This window comes from Bos indicus, chromosome 13 (genome assembly GCF_029378745.1).
Source record: "Bos indicus isolate NIAB-ARS_2022 breed Sahiwal x Tharparkar chromosome 13, NIAB-ARS_B.indTharparkar_mat_pri_1.0, whole genome shotgun sequence".
In the NCBI taxonomy this organism is placed as follows: domain Eukaryota; kingdom Metazoa; phylum Chordata; class Mammalia; order Artiodactyla; family Bovidae; genus Bos; species Bos indicus.
The window spans coordinates 10,190,218-10,215,016 of NC_091772.1; the positions used below are offsets into that span (position 1 = coordinate 10,190,218).

At 46.6% G+C, this 24,799-nt stretch overlaps 1 protein-coding gene across 6 annotated transcripts in view; it reads right to left on the reverse strand.

Annotated features, from left to right (window-relative positions):
* Positions 1-24,799, reverse strand: part of KIF16B (kinesin family member 16B) — a 307,508-nt gene that overhangs the window by 263,622 nt on the left and 19,087 nt on the right. For 5 of the 6 annotated variants that reach the window (XM_070800719.1, XM_070800718.1, XM_070800715.1 and 2 more), the window contains exons 2-3: positions 4,913-4,982; positions 270-383 (exon numbers count right to left, since the gene is read on the reverse strand). In XM_070800719.1, the coding sequence (XP_070656820.1) occupies positions 270-383; positions 4,913-4,982 (184 nt within the window). Of the gene's footprint in view, positions 1-269; positions 384-4,912; positions 4,983-23,344; positions 24,556-24,799 lie in introns of those variants that run through there. The other variant, XM_070800716.1, reaches the window with a different exon arrangement.

Sequence of the window (24,799 nt, forward strand, 5' to 3'; positions counted from 1 at the left end):
GTCACTGCCAAGTTTTGAAACAAAAATTACGATCATGCTTGGAAAAGGGAAAGAAAACTCCACCTTTTGGGGATGGAATTTATCTCAGGCCTAAGAGAAATCATGCTATGTAACAACTAAAAAGCTAAGTTAGCAACGACTAATTTTATATAAATGATTTTCAGAAAAAAAAAAAAAAAATTAGCAAGATGTTTTAAAGAGTTTGAGGGTAGGCATGTTTTTCTCAACATGAAAATAAACCAAAATAGAGATTTTTGAAAACATCATACCATTTCTTGAGAAACATAATCTGGACTTTCTGTATCAGCAGAATAAAAAGAAAAGTCGTAGGTGAAGGTCTTGGTCCGTTCTCTTCCTGAGTCCCCAGTCCCTCCTTCTGGTATCTAGAGAGAGAAGATTGTGATAATAGCAGTGCAACTAGAAAAACCATAATAATGTAAAGAATACTGTTAGCTGACAAGTAATCCACCCAATTCAAAGAAAAAAAAAAAAAATTGTGTAAAAAGCTCACAACAATCACCAATGTGCATTATTTATACCCTGACTCAAATCCATTTAATTCCTCCTGACCACCTTCTCAATGAAGGAACAGAAAGCAAACATGAACTCCTCCCAGCCTCTCATTCAGGCTCTCTACAATACGACCCAAGGCTAACTTTTCTGGACTTTTTATCATGATTACCTTATAAGAGCCTGACATTCTGGCCAAAGCTAAAGTCTGCAGAACTCCAGGGGGTGCTGTTCACACAGATGACAATGTGAGAACAGATGTGTGATCTACTGGCTCCACTGAAAACTCCACGTCAGACGCCGCCTCTTCCATAAGGCTCCCCTTGGCACTCCATCCAGAAGTAGTTTCTCCCACCCCTAAGAGACGAGCCTCTCCCAGGACACATTCTATTATGAGTCTATGGCATATGTTTGCATCCATCTGATTTATCTTGCTACATACCAAAACTGAACAAAAAAATCATGTTTAAACATCTTCATATGCCACCAATGCCTCACACAGCTTCCTGGATATGTGCTAAATAAATTTAATCGGTATCATATTTGCCAACATAATTCAGATACTACCTATGTCTCCTTTTCATCATAGGGGACTGGAATGCAAAAGTAGGAGTCAAGAGACATCTGGAGTAACAGGCAAGTTTGGCCTTGTAGTGAAAAAAAAAAAAAAGGAAGCAGGGGAAAGGCAAACAGTTTTACCAAGAGAACGCACGGGTCACAGCAACACCCTCTTCCAGCACAAGAGAAGACTCTACACGTAGATATCAGCAGATGGTCAACACTGAAATCAGACTGATTATAGTCTTTGCAGGCAAAGATGGAGAAGCTCCATACAATCAGCAAAAACAAGACCAGGAGCTGCCTGCTCCTCAGATCATGAACTCTTTATTGCCAAATCCAGACTTAAACTGAAGAAAGTAGGGAAAACCATTAAGTCATTCAGGCATATATGATTATACAGTGGAAGTGACAAATAGATTCAAGGGATTAGATCCAACAGACAGAGTGCCTGAAGAACCACATAGAGGTTCGTAACACTGTACAGGAGGTGGTGATCAAAACAATCCCAAAGAAAAAGGAATGCAAAAAGGCAAACTCTGTCTGAGGAGGCCTTACAAATAGCTGAGAAGAGAACCGAAAGGCAAAGGAGAAAAGGAAAGATACATCCATTGGAATGCAGAGTCCCAAAGAAGGTAAGGAGAGATAAGAAAGCCTTCCTAAGTGAACAATGCAAAGAAATAGAGGAAAACAATACAATGGGAAATGCTAGAGATCTCTTTAAGAAAATTAGAGATTCCAAGGGAACACTTCACGCAAAAATGAGAACAATAAAGGACAGAAACGGTACGGACCTAACAGAAGCAGAAGATATTAAGAGGTGGCAAGAATACACAGAAGAATCATACAAAAATGTCTTAATGACCTAAATAACCATGACAGTGTGGTCACTCACCTGGAGTCAGTCATCCTGGAATGTGAAGTCAAGTGGGCCTGAAGAAGCATTACTTCGAACAAAGCTAGTGGAGATGATGAAATTCTAGCTGAGTTATTTTAAATCCTAAAAGATGATGCTGTTGAAGCGCTTCACTCAATATGCTAGCAAATTTGGAAAACTCAGCAGTGGCCACAGGACTGGAAAAAGTCAGTTTTCACTCCAACCCCAAAGAAAGGCAATGCCAAAGAATGATCAAACTACTGCACAATTGAAGTCATTTCACATGCTAGCAAGGCAATGCTCCAAATCCTTCAAGCTAGGCTTCAGCAGTACCTGAACCAAGAACTTCCAGATGAACAAGCTGGGTTTAGAAAGGCAAAGGAACCAGAGATCAAACTTCCAACATCTGTTGGATCATAGACAAAGCAAGGGAATTCCAGAAAAACACCTATTTTTTGCTTCATTGACTACACTAAAGCCATTGACTGTGTGGATCATTACAAACTGGATAATTCTTAGACAATGTACTTATCTCCTGAGAAATCTGTATGCAGGTCAAAAAGAAACAATTAGAACCTTAAATGGAACAACGAACTGGTTCAAAATTGGGAAAGGAGTACGCCAAGGCTGTATACTGTCATCCTATTTATTTAACTTATATGCAGAGTACATCATATGAAATGCCAGGCTGGATGCAGCACAAGCTGGAATCAAGATTGCCAGGAGAAAAATCAGTAACCTCAGATATGCAGATGACACCACCCTTATGGCAGAAACAGAAGAGAAACTAAAGAGCCTCTTGATGAAGGTGAAAGAGGAGAGTGAAAAGCTGGTTTAAAACTCAACAGTCAAAAAAGCAAAAATCATGGCATCCGGTCCCAACATTTCATGGCAAATAGATGGGGGGGGAATATAAACAGAGACAGAGTTTGTTTTCTTGGGCTCCAAAATCACTACAGATAGTGACTGCAACCATGAAATCAAAAGATGCTTGCTCCTTGGAGGAAAAGCTATGACAAACCTAGACAGTGTATTAAAAAGCAGACATCACTTTGCTGAAAAAGGTCTATCTAGTCAAAGCTTTGGTTTTTCCAGTAGCCATGTACAGATGTGAGGGCTGGACCATAAAGAAGGTTGAGTGCCAAGGAATTGATATTTTTGAACTGTGGTGCTGGAGAAGACTCTTGAGAGTCCCTTGCACAGCAAGGAGATTAAATCAGTCAATCCTAAAGGAAATCAGTCCTGAATATCCATTGGAAGGACTGATGCTGAAGCTCCAATACTTTGGCCACCTGATGCAAAGAACCAACTCACTAGAAAAAGACTCTGATGCTGGGAAAGATTGAGGGCAGGAGAAGGGGGTGACAAAGAATAGGATGGTTGGATGGTATCATTAACTCAATGGACATGAATGTGAACAAACTTCAGGAAATGGTGAAGGACATTCTGGCATGCTGCAGTCCATGGGATCACGGAGTCAGACACGACTAAGTGACTCAACAACAGCACTATATGTACTATAAGCTATAAAAAAGAAAAAATTTTAAGGTTCTTCTTATTAAAATGTTTAAAACTCCAGGCACCTGTTGCAGTTGTATCAAACAAAGCAATGTTTGCAAAACTCAAAAAGCAATAGAGTAATCAAGGAAAATGAGATTCCACAACAAAGAAAGGATATTCATCCAATGCTTGGCTCTCCCCACTGGTTCCGGTAAATACACTATTAGAATGATGGACTTTGTCTACAGCCCTGTGAGTACATAAAGACACAGGAAGCAGAGCAAAGTGAAGGTAACCAACAGCAGAGAAAGGGCGAGCCAAGCAAGAAGATGTGGGTGGTCAGAGGAGGAGAAGCCAGGTGCGGCTGGGCAGAGCCAGGAGGAACAAAAAGTGCAGGTCAGCAGAGCAAGAAAAACATTCCACTGCAGAGGCCGCAGGCGAGGGGCACTGGCGCCTCAGAGGAGGCCTCTGGAATCCCCCAGGGCCACGGCCTGTTTGAAGATGGGCACATTACTGGCTTCCATCACTGGGGATCAGGTTGCATGACTTTGAAACTGGATTACAAAGTGTCCAGTCCCCTGAGCCATGAATTAACAGAAATCCAACCAGAGGGTGATCTGTACTTGGCTGCGGGGCAGCAGGCCTCTGAAACCCAAACCTGTGAGCTAATGACCAACCTCGGAGAAGGAGGGGCTTGGGTCCTTAGGGCCGTGGTTCCTTTATTACTGGTTTTACACACTTCTTTTGCCCATAAATGGCAAGTATTCAAGATATTTTAAATACAAAAGAACTTGCCATCTTAGAAAATTCTGGGATTTTTCTTTTTTTTTTTTTCAGAAAAAAATTTCAGTTTTTTACATTTTTTCATCTCGAGTTTTGAATAGTAATACCAGCTCCTCCTGCAAGGTTTACAAAGTTACTTTCAGTAAAAAATGAAAACAGGGACTTCCCCGGTGGTCCAGGGGCTAAGACTGCACAATCCCAATGCAGGGGGCCTGGGTTCCATCCCTGGTCAGGGAACTACACCCCACATTGTACAATGAAGATCAAAGACCCCGTGTGCCACGACTGGGGCCTGGAAGAGCTGAATAAATAAATAAAAGTAAATACTTTTTAAGAAATGAAAACAAATCTAGGGTCAAAGCGTATAATAATCCACAATGAGCTCATTTCCAGGCTGAAAATCCACAATAGGACAGAGGGTAAAAATGCCTGGTCTCACCTCCCCAGGCTGAGGCCTGGCTCTGCAGCTAAGGTCAACAAAACCAGAGACAGGACAGGTAACAGATAATCACCTGTCACCCATTTGCTTCGTGGCCAAGCCCAAGCCAAGTTCAAGCTGACATCATTAACTGAACTGAGAGAAGAAAGCTGTGAAAACAGATGCGTTCTCTTCACCCACAAACCATTTAACACTGAAACAAAGCACGCAACTCAGAACTGGAGCCAGGCCAGGTCACTACTTGCCTTTAAGTTTGTGATGGTCGTTTTGCTTTTCTCCATTTGAATAATGAATTTGGCTTCCAAGTCCTTTTCCCTGCAACACAAGTAATTCAGTATTGGTTAGGTAGGACAGAAAAGGGTGCTTCTACAATTTTTGTTGTGTTTACTTTTTATGTACCGCAACCTGTTTTTATTCAGCACATGAAGCACAATCTCTAACTCCTCCACATAAACATGAGGACAAAACAGGCCGTTATCAAAACCTTAAGACTGAAAATGCTGCATTACTCAAACCCTGAGAGAATGTCTACATTGGAGCCAACAGGAGTATAAATGCAAAGACAGAGACCGTGGATGGCGCTCTGACTCTAGGTAAGAGGGGCCTGCCCACCTGGGACAGAGGACAGGCACCTACGCTCCATCCAGGATGAGGACTGAGAAGAAAGAGGAGTGCGTGCTCACAGCCAGGATGCTCCCAGAGGCAGCCAGGCCAACTCCTGCCCCCACCTTCTTTCTACCTCCATCCAGAAACTGGCATTCCCAGAAAACACTGGAACAGGAAGTTAAGAGAACTCCTAAAATAAACAAGCCCACACCCACACAATGAGGAGGGTTGTCCCTGGTAATGGGGAGAGGAAGGTCTCTAGGTACTGCTGTGGATAGAGGCCAGGGGACCCTGAGTGGGAAATTCAAAGCAGAGAAAAGTATACACAGGAAACCACTACTTGTACTTAAAGATAAAAAGGATAACCTATTTATCTTTCAAAAGGTCACCTAGGGAGAAAGAAGAGACAGAGAAGGAAGCTAGATTTCTACAAAAACATCTTGATCTGTAGATCGTGTTTAAAATGATGAAAATAATTTACACAAAAATAAAACAATTTTTATTAAATAACCTAAAACCCAAAAGTAAGTTGAAGTCAATCAATCTGTGCACTGCACAGTGAGAACAGATCTCATGCTAGATTCCTTGGGCAGGAGGAATCTAGGCTAAGGGAAAAAAGAACTATTAATACAAAGCAATCGTCAAGTTTTTTTTAGGCATCATATTTTGGTGATAAAATAAGTCTATTTATCCTAGCATTTCTGTCTGCGTATAATACATGAGTAATACATGAGGGATAATACATGAGTAATTATGTTGCTGCCCCTGATAGCCAAGTTTTTGGTTTGAAAGGAGATACAAACATCAGATTTGTTAAAAAGAAACTGTAACACCAAAATGGAGTCACTTAAGCTAAGCCCCACCAAGACCTAATACCTAACTTAAGGCAGCTTCAGCCTCTCCCAAGAGTAAGTCTTGAACCAGTCCATCTGGAAATTCCTGGTCTAAGGTAACCTGCCTGGTAAGAACCCCTGCAGTCCCCCAGGGAAGCTGACTTTGCCTGATATAATCCACTTTTTTTTTAACTTCCTTGTCACAGCCTCCTTCTGCCCATAAAAGCCTTCCAATTTTGTACAGCTCCTGGCAGGGCCTTTCTACTTGCCAGGTGGGGATGCTGCCAGATTCATGAATCATTGAATAAAACCAGTAAGATCTTCAAATTGACTTGGTTGAATTTTTTTAAACAGATTGATGACATAAGGTAAAAACTCCTTAGTCCTAAATCTAAACGGGAAATCTAAGATGAACTTTATCTGAAACTGAAAAGAAGTACTCCCCAGCTTTGTCCTCGGAAAAGGCCTAGAGTCTTATGGCCAAAGTAGTATCTAAATACCATTTTCTACTAAGCTATGCCAGGGCTTACTAGAGACGATTCAATTCAAATATTCAGGCAGACCTCAGAGATACCGTGGGTTCCTTCCATTCAAAAGCTCGCGACTTAGCTGCATCTGGCTGTTTTAAGGCTAGAGGATTTCCAAAGGAGTTTGTAGGTTGAAACACTGTCACACCCAGTATTATTAACTGGAACTGTAAGCTAACTCTTTTTTTCAGAGAGAGGTAGTGGGGGACAGCCCCCTGTAAAGTCAGAGGTGTAGGTGAAAGCACAAAGCAGAAAGTAGGCAGACTCTGGTTTTGGGGGTAGACGCTCGAGAATTTCCAGGGGGACTCCTGAAGCTCAATCCCGCCTTTGCGTATGCCGAGCCTCCTTCCTCATGACCTTTGTCATGGGCGGAGTTCCTCACGCTGGCTCCTGGCAGTGATAGAATTCCAGTTGAGCTATTCCAGATCCTGAAAGATGATGCTGTGGAAAGTGCTGCACTCAATATGCAATATGCACTCAATATGCAATATGCCGGCTCCCGGCACTTCCAGACCATGGCAGTAAAGCGAGTATCACAACACAGTGAGTCACATTAACCTTGCTGTTCCCCAGAGCGTATCAAAATTATGTTTAAAATGTGCAATAGCATTTTGTCTAAAAAAATACAAGGTACATACCTTAATTTAAAATTACTTTATGACTAAAAACTTCTAACCATTATCTGAGCCTTTGACAAATGGCCATCTCTTTGCTGGTGGAGGGTCTTGCCTCAGTGTTGGTGGCTGCTGACTGAGGCGGTTTCTTCATATGTGACAACAATGAAGTGCTCCTCGCTGACTGACTCTTCCCTTCATGAACAGTTTCCCTGTAGCATGCAATGCTATTTGACGGTATTTAAACCACAGACTCAAAATTGGAGCCAATCCTCTCAAACACCGCTTTATCAACCAAATTTATGTAATATTCTAAATCCATTGCTGTCACTTCAACAATCTTCAGGCATCTTCACCAGGAGGAGATTCCATCTCAAGGAACCACTTTCATTGTTCATCCGTAAGAAGCAACTCCTCATCCATCAGAGTTCTTTCATGAGGTGTAGCAATTCAGTCACATCTTCAGGCCCCACTTCTAAATCAGTTCTCTTGCTATTTCTACCACCTCTGAAGTGGTACTACTTCTTCCTCCACTGAAGTCTTGAACTCCTCAAAATCATCCATGGGGCTGGAATCAACTCCTCCAAACACCTGCTAATGCTGGTATTGTGACTTCTTCCCATGAAGCATGAATGTTCTTAATGGCATCTAGAACGTCAAATCCTTTCCAGAAGGTTTTCAATTTACTTTGCGCAGATCCATTGAAGGAATCACTATCTATAGCAACTACAGCCTTATGAAATATATTTAAAGAATAAAACTTCAAAGGGGAAGTTACTCCTTGATCTGAGGGCTGCAGAATGGATACTGTGTTAGCAGGCATGAAAACAACATTAATCTCCATGGCATGGGTGACCAGGCGCACTGGCAATGAATAGTAACATTTTGAAAGGAATCTTTTTTTTTTTTTTTTTGAGAGAAGGTCTCAACAGTGGGCTTAAAACATTTAGTAAACTATGTTGTAAAGAGATGTGCTATCATCCAGGTTTGGTTGTTCCATTTACAGGGCACAGGCAGAGAGACTGAGCATAAATTCTAAAGGGTCTTAAAATTTGTTGGAATGGTCAATGAGCTTTGGTTTTAAAGTTACCAACTGTATTGCCCAATGGCAGTCCTAAACGACATCTTCTTCCAATCGAAAGCTGCTGTGTCTACACTGATTATCTGCTGTTTAGTGCAGCCACCTTCATTAATGATCTTAACTAGATCTTCTGCATCAGCAGCATTTGCTGCTTCACTTTGCACTTGGATGTCATGGAGACGGCCTCTTTCCTTAAACTTCATGATCTAAATTCTGCTGCCTTCAAATTTTTCTCTCGAAGCTTCCTCACCTCTCCTTGCCTTCATAGCATGGAAGAGAGTTAAGGCCTTGCACTGGATTAAGGGAATGTTGTAGCTAGACAGATCTTCTATCCAGACCACTCAAACTTTCTCTACAACAGCAATAAAGCTGTTTTGCTTTCTTATTCATGTGTTCACTGGAACAGCAATTTTAATTTTCTTCAAGAACTTTTCCTCTGCATTCACAGGTAGGCTAAATATTTGGCACAAGAGGCCTAGCTTTCAGCCTATCTCGACTTTTGACATGCCTTCCCCACTAAGCGTAATCACTCCGAGCTTTTGATTTAAGATGAGACATGCACCTCTTCCTTTCGCTTGAACACCTACAGGCCATAGTAGGATTATTAAGTGGCCACTTTCAAAATGACTGTGTCTCGGGGAAGAAAGAGGCCCTGACATCATGTCATTTTCCCTACCTAGGTTGTTCAATAATGACAAAAACCTGCAAGGAATGTAAAGATGGAAGCAGAACCTATAGATTAAAAAAGATTTTAGAGACTTATCCATTGACTGGATCTCAATTCATATAGAAAAACATTTTTAGAAATTATATGACATGAGGGAAAAATTAAGTCTGACTAGATATGTGATTATACTAAGGAATTATTAAGTGCAATAATGCTATCATGTTGAGTCTTACAAGGTCTTGACCTTTTAGAGAGAGACACTGAAACATTTCAAATGAAATGATGTCTGGGACTTATTTTCAGATAATCTAGTAGGGGGTGGAACTGGGAAGGGGAAGCACCCTGACCACCTCAGGGTGAACAGAGACAGAACAAACACCAGCCAGAAGCCCGAAGAGTATGCTGCGGTAAACACCATTCAAGAGCTACAGTGGATCCCCATGGCCTAATTCAGCTTCTCCAGGCCAGTCTGAGGAAGTCCAGGGTTGGGCGAACACAACACTGGCTCAGAGACAAATAAATGAATCCCCCTCGCCTGTGTGGAGCTTCCACTACACCCTCCAGGTCTTTGGGCGGCTCCACTGTGAACCCAAAAGTGAGAACTGCCTTGGGGAAACCCCATGTTCATGGAGCTGGAAAACACACACTTATCTTCACAGCATTCAACTTCCAAAGCACATTCTGCCCACGGAGAAAGCCAGGAGGATTCCCTTTGTTAATGACATCCCTCCCGTTTCCACCTGGGCCATTTCTCAGTCATTCACCAGTCTACTGTGTTTAGCTCTTGCACTTTAAAACCACTAATGTTGTCAACAAATAATCTGCCAGCAGCACAGAAACCACCCAGGGATCTGAGGACTAGTCCTTGACAGGCGCTCATATCACCAGCCAATTCTTACTCATAAAACAGGAAGAAAGAAACTTCTCTGATGGTCCACTGGTTAAGACTCCATGCTCCCAACACAAGGGGCTCAGCTTTGATCCCTGGTTGGGGAACTAAGATCCCACGTGCCACCAGGCATGGCCAAAAAAAAAAAAAGAACAGACCTCACACTATACACAAAAATTAGAGATGGATCATAAATCTAAATGTGAAAGATTAAAACAATAAAGGAAAAAACATTTAAATAAAGTAAAATGAAATTGCAGGTCACATGGCGCCCACCACTCTCATCGATGGGAAGCCAAAGGGAAAGGAGCCCCAGGATCGAAGCCACGAGTCTTTGAGAGCCACTAAGTTTAAAGGGCTCTCCCCAGGATCATTGACTCCAAACCCATAGGAAGCCACGACAGTATGTGCCCAGTTTTAAATTAACATCCACTCTATAAAGACATGAAGGAAGATACTGACTGAATGAGCATCTTTTCTACCAGCCACATCTGAATCAAAATTGAAGATGCTCCAATAAATTAAAAAAGAAAAAAAACTGAAGACACTCAGTGGGTTTCAACAGGTTTATACAACCTTGAAACAGCAGGTGGTGGGGCAGGATGGGATGGGGTTGGGGAGGTGGCAGGCTCACTTTTCGGAGGGTCCAGAGTTTCCTCAGTTCCTCAAAGGGCTCTGTGCCCCAAAAGATGGGAACCCCAGCTCAGACCCTTCTTATTCAAGTGCAACGCAGGAGCCAGCAGCCCCCAGAGCTCATTAGCAATGAGGGATCTCGGGTCCACTGCAGACCCGCTGAACGGAACCTTCTTGGGACAGGAGCCCTGAGGGACCCCAGTGACCACTGACAATTGGGACACCAGGCTGGGGCACTGTCTGAACATGACAAAGTCATAATCGGCCTCAGTTACTCTCACGAGACAAACTCTACCATGTAATCTGCTTCCTACACTGGGAGACACGCTAACTTTGTACTTCGACCTTTAAGTCTTGTAAAATCTCATGACAGAACTGGAGATAACCTCGGTCAGCTGACACTGACTTGACTCTTGGTTCTGAGTTGTACGGTGGCTTCAAACCAAGAGCAATGCATGTCTAACATCATCAGATCTCAGAAGTCATCTGAGTGTCCTGATCTCCAGGCTCCCACATCCTTAGTACCCGGCCAAGCTTCCAGCCCTGTCAATACCCAGACAGTTTCCCAAAATCACTGTAAGGCTGCTGCCAATAGCTTGAAGTCATTTTAAGTCACAGCACAGGTCATTAAGATAAATAAGGAAAGCCATCTGTTCCAGAAGGAAATTTCACAAATAACAATTTCTTAGATTGCTTCTTTCTTAAGCATAAAAACTAAAATTGTAAGAAAAAGATGTATCTTTACTCTGAAAGTAATCTTTAAGAATAGCACTATAAATATAAAGAAGCTAGCTAGCGATTTAGCCATAGACAGTGAATCTCAATCTAGTTATGGAAAATACGGGAAAGCCAATGTAATCTCTAGAAAGTGGTTATGATGGCTAGTGTGATTAAATGCTGAAACGAACTCCTGATGCCCTCATCCCCGGTGGATTCCAGGCAGCTCTCCGGCTTCCTAGGATTTCAGAGATGACGAAAGGAAGGCGGCGGCCCCTGGCTCCTTTCTCTCCACCCTGCTGACCCTACCACCCAGGCTCCTCGTCCCCTGGAGACTGGCTTTTGCTCCAGCCTCTTCTGCACCCCCAGGGCTTCTATGTATTGCGTGTGGCTTGAGGGTCCACATGACACTCCCTTGGGCAGCCTTGCCTTCTCCCCTTCCCCCCAACCAACAGTCCCATCTGACCTATCACCAGGCTACCAACCTTGGTCACTTCTGCCACCATCCCAGGTCGCCCACCACCTCCTCCTCGAGTCTCTTTACCTCCAGCCTTTTCCTCCCCTCTTTCTGAACATAGAGAACATCACGTGGTTCCCCAGCTTTATAGCAACGTCCACAGGCCACAGGGTGAAGCCCAACTCCTGGCTATACCCAAGGCCTTCCGACCCAACTCAGCCTAACCATCCACACTACTCCCCCCACATCCCGGGCAGTGCGCAGCCTGCCCTCCATATCTTCCTGAGGCTTCACTGAGCCTCCGCCCCAGCCCCTCGTGAGCTGGTCTCACCCCAGTGTGAACCTCCAGAAGGAAGGACTGCACGTGGCAGGTGTGCACGCCTGCAGCTGGCATGGTGGGTGCCCGTAGACAGTTGCCGAATGTGACAGACCAACTGATCAAGACCAAAGCGCTGAATGGACACTCCCCATGCAGACCACTCTTCCCCAGGGGCGCTGCCCTCCTGAGGGCCACGCTCCCCGCCGGTCTCTCATCATTTCTGCTTCTAGATTTCCCACTCAGGCCCTCGAGTGAGGCTTGTCCCAGGTCTAGACTGACCCCCCACCCTGTGAACCTCCAAAAACCCCTTCATCCCACCCACACAGGCTTCAACCCTGCTGGTGTCATCTCTCCTGTCGTCTAGAGGGTCCCAGGGAAGCAAAAAGCCCACTTCCTCTGCACCCCACAAGCTGAGCCCCCTGCACAAGGGCAACGCTCATAACCACAGCTCAGTGCTCTGTCTTAAAGCCCTTCAGCTAAAATCCACGTGACGCCAGGCTCGGGTCAATTTCCTCTGACATTTATGAAACATGGGAAATGAATCTTGACATTTTTCTCATATTGAGGAAAATAAATCATCCTGAAATAGTATTTGAACATTGATTTGATAATAGAGCAAAATGAACTATGTCTCTCCCTGGCCACTTTGGTGAACTGGGTTTCTCAAGTGAAAAGTCAGTTATGGTTCACTCATATAAATAAGTAATTTATTTGAAAGGTCTGGAAACTAGATCATAAGATGCTACAAATGAACCCACTGGAATAATCAGACTGAGTTACAGATCAATACTGGGGGAAGTGGGGGAGAAAGGAAAAGATGCAAAATATCCACTCAGAGAAAGAGATGAATTATATCAGCTGCTAGATATGAGAGCAGAGAAAACTTGTTAGAAAAAAAAAAAAAAACTAATGTTAATTCAAGTATTTTTAAAATGTTTCAAAATTATTCAGCTATTCAGACTGATTCCCCTTGTGCAGCTGATGATGTTTGGTCGTCCCATAACGGAACAGCGAGGCTGGGTGACGCTGAGATCCCCAAACTGCGTAACTAGCCTGGAAGAGTCCAAAGAGTGGCTCGTTCAGCCTAGCTCTGAAGTGAGCTAGCATTCCCAAATTCACCTGAAGAGTTACATACTATGAACCAATACTTGAACTGCCTTCGCTTGAGGGGCAGGAGGACACTCAAGAGCAAAAATTCTAAACTCTGTTTTTAAAAAGAATGCATAAATGTAACCTTTAAAACTGTGAATCACTATATTATGATAGCTCTTATATGTGGAACCTAAAAAATAAAAAGCCAGTAAAAATGAACTTATTTACAAAACAGAAATAGAATCACATATAGAAAACACATAGATGTAGAAAACAGTCTTACAGTTACTGGTAGGAAGGTGCGCGCAGGTCATCGGAAGGCTGGAAATGACGTACACACTGCTATTAACACAAAATAGATAAAAAGCCCTTATGGCAGGGGATGCCCCAGCAGGCTAGTGGCTAAGACTCCACGCTCCCAATGCAGGGGCCTGGGTTCGGTCCCTAGGCAGGAAACTGGCTCCCACAAGCTGCAACTGAGCCTGCATGCCAAAACTGAAAGATCTCACAGGCCACAGTGAAGACTGAAGATCCCGCGTGCTGCAGCTAAGACCCAGCGCAGCCTAATAAATAAATATTAAAACAAAAAAGAACCTATTGTACAGCACAGGGAACTCTCTTCAATACTCTGGTAATGACCTCTATAGAAAAAGAATCTTTTAAAAAGAGTGGATATATATGTAAGTGATCCACTTTGCTGTACAGCAGAAACACATCATTAATCAAGTATACTCCAAAAAAAAATTTTTTTTTCAATCGTGAATCACTATATTGTACAGGCTTCCCAGGTGGCTCACTGGTAAAGAATCTGCCTGCCAAGCAGGAGACACAGGATCAATCCCTGGGTTGGAAAAATCCCCTGGAGAAAGAAATGGCAACCCACTTCAGCATTCTTGCCTGAAAACTTCATTTAGTAGAGAATCCCACGAACAGAGGAGCCTGGTGGGCTACTGTCCACGGGGTTGCAAAGAATCAGATATAACCTAGAGACTAAACAGCATGTTGTACACCTGTAACTTATATACTACTGTATATCAACTATACTTCAATTTAAAAACAAAATACAAGTATAAATTAACTGATATAACTAAATACAAAATAAAAAGAACGCATGACCTCCATGGGTACTACTATGGGAAGAAGTCCAAGGAGCACCGTTAAGTGGGGGAAAGAACCAAGCACGCAGATGGCATCCAGCGTGCAACCACATAAGCAGATAAAAAAGCAGAGAGGATATGCACACTGATGCTTCTAGACGCACAGGACACCGCTGAACATGTGCAAAACGCTAAGTGTGAAGCTGGTGGCCTCTGGAGAGCAAGTGGGAGCAAGACCTCAGGGGATGAGAAAATGAACTGAAATATTTCACTGTGGGAATTATTTCAGCATGATTTGATATTACGTTGATTAAAGTAAATTTAGTTAATTAAAAGGCAAAAGACCCTGATGCTGGGAAAGATTGAGGGCAGGAGGAGAAGGGGATGACAGACGAGGAGATGGTTGGATAGCATCACCGACTCGATGGACATGGGTTTGGGTAAACTCCAGGAGTTGGTGATGGACAGGGAGGCCTGGTGTGCTGCGGTTCATCGGGTCGCAAAGAGTCGGACATGACTGAGTGAATGAACTGAACTGAAAAGGCAAAAAGTCTCTGACTTTAGGCATCGGGTGGCTCCTCAGCACCCTGGGGTGCGTCCAGGTTCTCAAAGGGCTGGCTCACTGCCCCGGCTCTCCCATCACAGGGGACACACCCCCCCCCACCACCACCCACCACCCCGATTTGCCTCTGCCGCACCCCCACCCTCCGCATGTCCACCAGGCCCCAGGCCCCGAGAGGTCAATATTCAAAACCAGGTGAGATCCCACCTTTGCAGGAAGCAGTCCTGCTCTCCAAATGCTCAATGAGCTGTTCACTCCTCCTCCCCACCCAATGGCACTTTTTCCCTGATTAGAGTGCCAGACAAAACATGAGAAGCCCAAATAAACTTCAGTCTCAGATAAACGGATGTTTTAATGTAACTGCATTCCAAACATTGCCTGAGACTTATTCAGACTTCGCGGCTCTTCCACTTAGATGCAATTATACTCACCTCCCTCCCCCAACCCAGAGAGGGAGCAAACTCAGTGCCCATTGCAGTAGCAGAGGCTCCATTAAGACGTGTCGCCTCGCCCACCCATGTCAAAGCCTGAAATCAAACTCAGGGCAGGCCACTCTCCTGCAACCCTCTCTCCCCGGGCTACTCCTCAGCCTTTCCAGCTGGTTCTGAGCATGCAAATATCTTGCTGGCTTCTCTTAGCTGCTGTTCATAAAAATCATAAAGCATTGGCTCAACTTTTGCAAAAAACCCAAGGGCTTTTCTCCTCAAAGACACACAGGAGTGGGTTTTCAGGCCATCACCCTGACCGCATCTTGGAACATGCCTCGCCACACAGCGGTGAGCAGTATGTCAGCAGGGCCGTGATCCACATCCCGGTGGGGAGCCTGCTCACCTGGGCTCCCCGGGGGCTGTCCACGGCGAGCCAAGGGCAGCATCCCAGCCTCCAATGCTGGGAGCATCTCAGGCCAAGTGAGATCCTCTGCTGGGCCGGGACCCTCACTGTGGGACAGAGCCATCAGGCTGTGCCTCTTACAATCTCCCCAGCCGCAAGAGCTTGCGATAAACCTAAATGATTAGGCAAGAACCAACTGTTCCGGGCTGGGATCCCCAAGGAGCGGACGGTCTGAGGGAGCCTGGCGGGCAGGGTGTGCCCTTGGGGTCCGGGCCTGGGAGAGGAGGACAGGGGATCAGGACAGGCAGAAAGGGCAGTAAGCTGCGACCAGACCCAGCGGTGGTCCCGGCTGACCCATGGGCTGTTCTGGAGGTACAGCCAGGTACCAGGACCACCGGCTGCCTGGGAAAGGGGTCTAACCTCAAGCCCCCGAGGGGCTGACACAGAAGGCCACACAGACAGCACCCAACCGGCCAGGGAGCCCATGCTTCACAAAGGAAGCTCTGCACATGAAGGCACAGGGTCCACCACCCCGAGTGCTCTTAAATCGATGCTGTGGAGGGTGCCGTTGAGTGGCAGCTTCAACCACCCCAAACCCCCAGCGGAGAGTGAGGAGCCAGGGCTGCAGGCCTTAAGACAGGCCTTAAACCTGCTTAAACCTGCTTTCAGGCTGAGCACGCAGAATTGATGCCTTCAAACTGTGGATGTTGGAAAAGACTTGAGAGTTCCTTGGACTGCAAGGAGATCCAACCAGTCCATCCTAAAGGAAATCATTCCTGAATATTCATTGGAAGGACTGATGCTGATGCTGAAACTCCCATACTTCGGCCACCTGATTGGAAGAACTGACTCACTGGAAAAGACCCTGATGCTGGGAAAGATTGAAGGTGGGGAGGAGAAGGGGACAACAGATGAGATGGTTGGACGGCATCACCGACTCAATGGACATGAGTTTGAGTAAACTCCAGGAGATGGTAAAGGACAGGGAAGCCTGGAGTGCTACAGTCCATGGGGCTGCAAAGTTGGACACGACTGAGCAACTGAACCACCACCTGCTTTCAGCTTTCCATTGAAGGAAGGCCAGCATAACCACCAGAAATGTCTCCATACCCAACAGGCTTCCCTGAGACGTGCAGAATCATCAGAGAAGGTTTAGCTGGAGATCTAAATGACAGATCCTTATCCAGGATGCTGGATGGAGAGATCCAGATATTCCTTCAGTCCACAGATATTCATGAGACCTTCAAATGCCAAACAGCACTCTCAGCACAGGGATAAAGTGGTAAACAACACAGAGTACTGTCTGAAGTCTTCATTTTAGGGAGGGGGTTAGAAAAAAATAAATACCATTGTAGATACTGGTAAGTGCTAGAAATAAATGAAAGGGTGTCCATGGCTGGGACTAGGGGCAGAGACAGGGAGAGGCAAGTAGTCACACAGGACCTCTCCAAGGGGCGGCGTGGGAGCAAGGGCTGAATTGCAGCAAGGTAGACAGCTGGGAGGGCAGCCCATGAAAAAGGAACAGCAGGTGCAGAGACCCTGGGGCAAGACCCAGCCAGAGGTCTGGGGAAGAGAGGGAAGGTTGGTGAGACTACAGGAGGGGAGGCGGGGAGCAAGACAGGCCAAAACAGGGGCAGGGGCCAGATGACACCAGGAACCGATGTGGGACAGGAAGTTTCAGACACAGGGAGACAAGGGAGGGCAAAACGCTGCTACATTTTTAAATGACCCCTCAAGCTGCTGCTTAGACTCCGGAGCAGGAAGAGAGCACAAGGAGACCAGTGAGGAGGCTGATACAAGCCACACAGAGACACTGGACCAGGGCAAGAGCAAAGATGTGTTCAAAAGGCAACACGGTCAAACCCGGGTTCCTAAGCCCCGCCGAGCAATGGAATCATCTCAAGAGCCCAGCCCCGGCTTCCCAGGTGAGAATGTCCAGGATGGAGACCAGGTGTGGGTATTTAACCTCGTGGGAGACACTGATGGCCAAGCGTGATGCCCTCCTCAACCCAGAAACACTGGAATCCTAAAGCGTGGGGAAGCCTCACTGCCTTCCAGCTCCTTCTCAGGCGCCCTCTGCTCAGTGATGCCCTCCCTTCCTCTAAATCCCCAATTCCAGGACAAAAACCCAGGGCAGGGTTGTGCCTTCTGCGGTATCACTGCTGCTTCTGGCCGGGGCTTCTCTTCTGAAGTCTAGAACATCACAGAACTGAGGAACACTGTTATGTGGGGAAAAAGAGCAGGTAGCAAAAAAGCGTGCAAACTTTGATGCAGTTTGCAGCAAAAAAGCAAGCAGGGAAGAGAAAATAGCATGTGCATACACCAAGTAACTATATTCTCAATTTCCCTAAAGAAGGTTATAGCTAGTAGCATTCTAAAAGCACAGGAGCAAGGTTAGTTCACTGCATATAATGGATGCCTTACTCTGGGAGTTACGCTTAATTGTGCCATGGAACCCTGATTCCAGCTGAGAAAAGCTGGTTGAAAGCTCAAGAATTTCATACGAGACAAAAACTCAAGCCTCAAATCTTGAAGGACCAAATCATGCTCAAGACTGCAGACGACAATGACACTTTCTCAGGGAATTCTGGAGGCAACGCAGGGGGAGCACCTGAGATCAAGATCCCGACGGCTGGAGAGCCGAGGGGAGGCTCATCACCACATGGAGGCGAGAAGAGGGGGTTGGCTCAGGAGAGAGGAGCCCCAGCCCAGCCCTGGTCTCACCCACAAAGAACCCAAGGCCCCAGAGGTGAAGTGACCGGGTCGAAGTTGCTCCTGCAGAGTCAGCCTTGGGAAAGGTTAGAGAAATTCAGCCACAGAGGACTGTCGAGGACATGCCAGGACCCCAACTTGATTTCAGTGACGTTCTCCTCAAGGTGGGAGCTCTGCAAGCTCGGCACCCATGGGATCCCAGTGGGCAGGTCAGCACGTTTAAGGGGTCTACAGGAAGATTAGTCTAAACAGGTGCAAGTCACCAGCTGCATCAGGTGCTGGATGGAGGGGCACAAGAAGCCCATCCAGCCTCGGCTGCCACCCACGCCAGTCACCCGAGCTCCCTGCCGTTCTAAGCTGGCCCTTCTTCCAAGACACATATAGACCCTCACACCGGTCCCGCTGCCTGGACGGTGCTTTCCTCCTCCATCTCACTTACCCTTCAAGATGCTTAACGAGCCTCCTCCTCCAGCAGGTCTTCCTAAACAGCCCTAGCCAACGTCTTCTGTGTGAAGTCCTACCATCACTCACCACATCTGGGCGGTGACAGCCCACAACACACCACGGAAGCTGCCGTTTTCTACCCACTTACGGCTGGGCCACTACACTTCATCTTCCCCACCAGTCTAGATGCTTCCCAAAGGCAGAGGTTATGCCCTGCTTCTGATAGCTACCCCGACACAAACTGCAGTGTCCTTATATAGAGTGAGCATTTGGATGAATGGATGAACGAAACAATGAGTAAGCAAATGAAATCAACGAAACAGCTGAAAGCAAGATGCTTTTCTTAAATTCAAGCACTAAAGTGAAGGAAATGCTTCCAAGTTTATGACATGTTTTCGATTTTTAAACGCAGGTAAGTACACCCCCATAAACACCAGCTCACCTGGCAGATGTCAACTCCAAAGCAGACACGAAGCTCACCCTTCCTGCAGACCCACAGCTGTGACTGTGACTCCAAGAGTGAGCCACAGGGACCTTCCCTCTCTTTTGAGTCACAGGAAAGAGGAAAAGCCAGGATGTGCACATGGCCAAACTTCTCCAGTGTGCCTCTCCAAACACACAACTGACCTATTCATTTTTTATTTTAAAGTGAAAGTTTAAAGGGGGTAGCATAATATAATAACGAGAACATAAGAAGATCTATTAATACTTCTTTTGTTCTTCTGTGTTCAGACATTAAGTTGACTCATGCACAAAGAGATCAGCTTAGTGCTACAGCCCCGCGAAATACCAAGTTCTGTCTGCTCTGCACCCACACCGCCACTACAAAACTCCTTCCAGATTTACCTCCATTTTAGAAAAATGTTCTCAGTGGCAGCCTTTGAGGGAAAAAAAAAAAAAAATACAATAGCTGGCACGTAAAGAGAAGATTGATTCCTTTTACAACACTGCCAGCTAAGTATACCTGACAGAAGGGTGTGCTACGAAATACTAAACTGCAGGGCTGTTTCTTCAGGACTTCACTCGGCGTTGAGGTGGAATGAGATGCAGTCGTGGTCTCCCGCAGCGTTTCCACCAGGCCCAGCCTCAGGTGTTGCCCAGCAGAGCGCGTTAATCATCATCAGGAGAGCACCACGCTTCGGTGAGCTGGGTGCAAATTCTGACTCTGAGTAGCTGCGAGATGCTGGCACTTCATTTAACTTTGCTGAGTCTTTGCTGCCTCGCCTATAAAAGTACTGAGCTTCCCTCGTGTATAATTTTTTGCTGAGAGATGTGACAGAGGAAAGCAGACCACACAAGGCCCCACACCAGCAGAAAACCAAAGTGCCCTTTCATTTCCACCACAAATCCGAGACCCAAACATTTATTCAACAAATATTCACGGTGCCTCTCCTGCCCTCTGGGGACTGACATTCATTTTAACAAAACCTTTCCAATCTTTTCCCAAAGTAAGTGGAAATGGAGGGAATCCAAAAAACAAATTTTGCCAAATTTTCTAGCCAGATCTCACAAAATGAGCAACCACCATAGAGCTGATCTTCATAAATTTTGTTTATATAATGCTTATCATTTGAAGCATGTAATGCTTATCATTTGATGAACAACACAATCCAGAGGCCATAGTTCGTAAAAAAAAAAAGATAAGAATGTGAGAAACAGGGACTTCCCTGTGGTCCAGTGGCTAAGAATCCAAGATCCCAATGCAGGGGGTCTGGGTTCAATCCAGGGTCAGGGCACTAGACCCCAAGGCTGCAACTAAGAGTCCGCCCGCTGCCACGAAGATTCAAGACGCCACGTGCTGCAACTATGACCCGGTGCAGCCAAATAAAAAAAAATTTTTTAACTATTTAAAATTAAAAAAAGAACATCAGAAACACCAAAATTCACTTAAATATCTATGATTAGGTCTGGTTATTCCTGACTGAGCACACGGACCGCGCCATCTGAAGACACACCATCCTTCCCGCATCGTGCCCATCCCCGGGGCAAGCGTGCAATGCACACTCTTACACACAATTAATGGGAGCAACAGTCGCCAGAGGCAGGAGGAGGTCAGCGGACAAACACACTGGTCTCCCCTGCACAGGGCTCTCCAGGGATGCAGACATACGATCGTAGCTCTTGCCCGCGATCACCCACGAGGACGAGAGCAAACAGGCTGTGGAAGACAAGCCAGCATACAGCTGGGTAGGCGTCCAGACCAAGGAGAGCCCAGGCTGTGGTCAGCAGGCGAAACAAAGTCAGCCCAGAAAGGAAGCACAATCGTGACCAAAAGTGACACGTAGGAGGTAGGGCACCAGAGGGTTTCACCTGGAAACACGAGGCCGTCAACAGGAGGAGAGCGTGGAGACCTCCCTCGAGGCATCCGGTCCCCAGAGCAAAGTGCCGTCAATCCCCTCCCAGCAGGGCTCCTGCCTCGGGAGCCCCCCGGCACCCCACCTGCACCCCACACTCATTAAATCCAACTCTCTGGGGTGGGAAGTCTCAGTCCAGGTGGAGGCCAGTGTCTCAAGCTCCTGGCTCCTCCAGTCCCCCCACTCAGTGTCCCAGGGGCAAGGCAGGGCTCACCCATACTCAGGCCACCACCAAAGCCCTAAAAGGAAAACAAATCATGACCCAGACCTGGGAGAAACCAGGTGAGAGAGACGGAAAAAGAGCAAGCCCCAAAATCCCTGAAGCTAAGGAGAGAACCCCGCCCCACCCCACGCAGGTAGGCGGCCTGCTCAGAGCTATAGCTGAGGTTCGGATCCAAACAGCCGGGCTGAGGTTCCACACCTGTGACCGACCAACGCTTTGGGGACCACTAGGCCTACCCATCCCCAAGCCTGCCTCCGAGGGGGCGCCACTTTCAGAGGGCAGACCCCAGGCCCTAGGCAGAGGACCAAGCCTCGCAGGCACCCGGAGCCCACAGATGCTCCCTACAGACCCGCGTCTCCCAGCAGCTCCCGCCCCCATGTGCCCTCTCTCCTGATCTTCGCGGCCACCAGGAAGCACCTGCATCTCTAAGCGCTCGGTGAGATTCAGGGATGTGTGTGGCTCGACCATGGGACTGGCAAACGTGGACGACGCTGACATGCAGGCGAGTAGGAAGGGAAAGGTGCAAAGTGTATGAGTTCTAAATAAAATAAAGAAAGGAGGAAGAATTTTAAACCTCCATTCTACACCAAAGGTTTTACAGGGACACCAGGGATAAGGACTGATACATGCTGCGTTCTAAAACACCTACGCGGGGAGGTATAAATGAGGAGTTTGGGATTAACAGACACACTACTACACATAAAACAGATAAACAAGGACCTACTGTGTGGTACAGGGAACTATATTCGATATCTTGTAATAGCCTATAATGGAAAAGAACTTGAAAAAGAAAATAACTGAATCGCTGTGCTGTACACCTGAAATTAACACAACACTGTAAATCAACTATACTTCATTAAAATTATAAAAAATTATAAAAATAAATAGACAAAATACCTTTAATTTGGGGTGTGTGTTTTTTTTTAAATCCATGGCATTGATGTGGGAGGCAATCCTGGCAAACGCCAGTAGGAGGGAAGGGAAGTGAGACGGGAAAAGGACAGAGGTGTATTAGAGGTGTATTATCAAGCCAGTTACACTGTGCACGATGGAGCTTAGTTTCACCTGGGGACTCTGGAAATGGTGTGACATACAGACTTCAAAGTTACCCCAAAGTTACCCCAAAAGTTACCCCAAAGTGCCCAAGAGGTTGAGGGAGTGGGGGAATTTATACTCATGGATCACTGGTTGAGGGCTGGTTCTGGGGTGTTAATTACCCAGTGATTCCAGCCTGTTTCACTTTGGTGCCCAAGACAATCGTCAGGCAGGAAATGCAGGTGTTGGCAGCTGGCGTGTCATCGCATGTTAAAAATCAGAAGGTTTTACATACAAACATACAAACCTGGGTTTCAGACTTCACTGGAAGCAGAGGACCCTCTTGCATCCGCATTGACAGCAGGACGGGCTCCTCGCAGGGTCCTGCCAGCCAGCCCCTCACCTGGCTCCCCAGACCTAAGCACTGAGCCCCCCACCCAGAAACCCACAGACTTCACAGAAAGGGCTGTGCCTCTAACAGTAAAACCCTTGAGATGACCAACTGCCAGCAGATTTAAATGAGCTGACCATGCCTTTTCAAACTTCCTGTACCTTCTGCTGGATTTCATGACCTCCTCCCACCCACAGTGCTGGGACAGCGCGACAGAGTCCTGGAAAAGCTGGCAGAGGCCCGAAACTCATCAAGCTGACTTTTAACGATACATAATTTCACTCAGCCAGAAGCAAATAAGGTTTGATTTGTTCAGGAATTAAGGGTTTATTGAAGAAACCACCAGGAGGTGGCTTTCTCTCATTTCCTTTTGTCTTGTCAGAGTGGGCTGCACCCTCCCTGATTATTCTTCCGGACTCCTGGGTAGTATCTTCACCCCAAGTGTCCTCAAGACACCTCGAGAAGAAGAAACTGCCCCTCCCCGAGCTGTAGCACTGGTGCAGCATTCACAGGCTCCTATTCAAGAGCTCACCCCAGATTCCTTGAAACCAAATACCCTGCCACGATTTACACACAGAAATCAGAGCACTCACCTCGACGTCAAGCCTGAAGGGCCTGAGGTGAGAAAGTCCTCTGATAGCCCCGTGCTTTCTGCAGTAAAACGGAGACAGAGCAGAACAGGCCTGGCCTCATTTCTGGGCTCTGCTGAGCGGAGAGTCCTGGCACAATAAAGCGGCCCCTCCTACGGCCACACAGGGGGAAGGAGGTCTCAGGTTGCACCTGGCCAGCCTACACCTCTTGTCTGGACGTCATCTCAAAGGCGGAGATGAGAAGCGGGGGAGACGGCCCTCCTTGCAAGGATTCTCACTGATAATACGGTGACATCGGGTGAGCAGGGCCCCTTCTGCTGCACTCGAGTCCTCAGCTCGCAAGTGTCGCCCTCCTGTTCTCTGATGATTAATCAAGCTTTTCCATGTGGCCTCCACTCTGCTGCACCATCCACGCTGCTTCTCAGCCCCTCACATTTCGTGGCTCTGTTGTTGGCCTTTTTAAAGCTTGGCAAATCCCGCTCAGCATCTGAAATAGGAGGCTCTCCAACAGGAGTGCCGAGACCTGGCCCCAGGCTTCCCTGAGTCACACGGGAAAGACACTTGAGAGCAGCTGTGTCTGCCTCTGAGGTTAAACAGGTGGATAAAATCACATCACACTGAAGCCACACAGAGAAAGCAAACTGCTGGTCTCTTCCTAGCAAATGCGACCTTAACAGAGCCCTGAGGAACTGCTCTCAGCTGCTCCCGTGAAGCCTCTGGGCGCTGCTCCCTCTACCCGCCACACTCGCCGGTGCCCGCTGCAGGCCTGCCTGAGCCGCCTCTCCCTCCAAGGGCCTTTCCCAGCACCCCAAGTCTCAGCGAGGCCCTGAGCCCCATCACAGGCTTCCACAGCACCATGGGGCCATCCCACGGCCGCAGGGCCTGCGCGGGGCTGGAGCCCCCACCGGACTCCCAACATGCAGCCCAGCGGCTTCTCACAGTCTGGAGCGGGAGGCGGGGAACTGGGAGAGGTCCAGACCCTTTTCATAAAGATGCCGGGACACCACGTGCCTTTTCACTCTCACTCATGACTGCTCAGTGAAGTTTTCCAGAGGCTGCAAGATGTGCAATGACAATGTGCTCAAATATTCTTCTAAAAATGTCTGCTCTGGGGTTTCCCTGGTAGGTCAGGGGTTCAGACTCCACACTTCCAGTGCAGGGGACTCGGGTTCAATCCCTGGGCAGGGAACTAAGATCCCACATGCCACTCACCACAGTCAAAAAATTTTTAAAAATTTTTTTAAATATAGAAAAATAAAAGTAATATGTTTTTTTACCTCCAATGTGGTAAAGATACTGATATAACCCACAAAACAAAAGCTCTCTGGGTTCATCAATAATTTTTAAACAATCTCCAAAACTTTTTGGGAACTGCTGGTGTAATACAAGACCTGGCATACAGCCGGCAGAGTTTGATCAATCTATTAATCAATCAATGACAGGGAAATGAAACCTCTT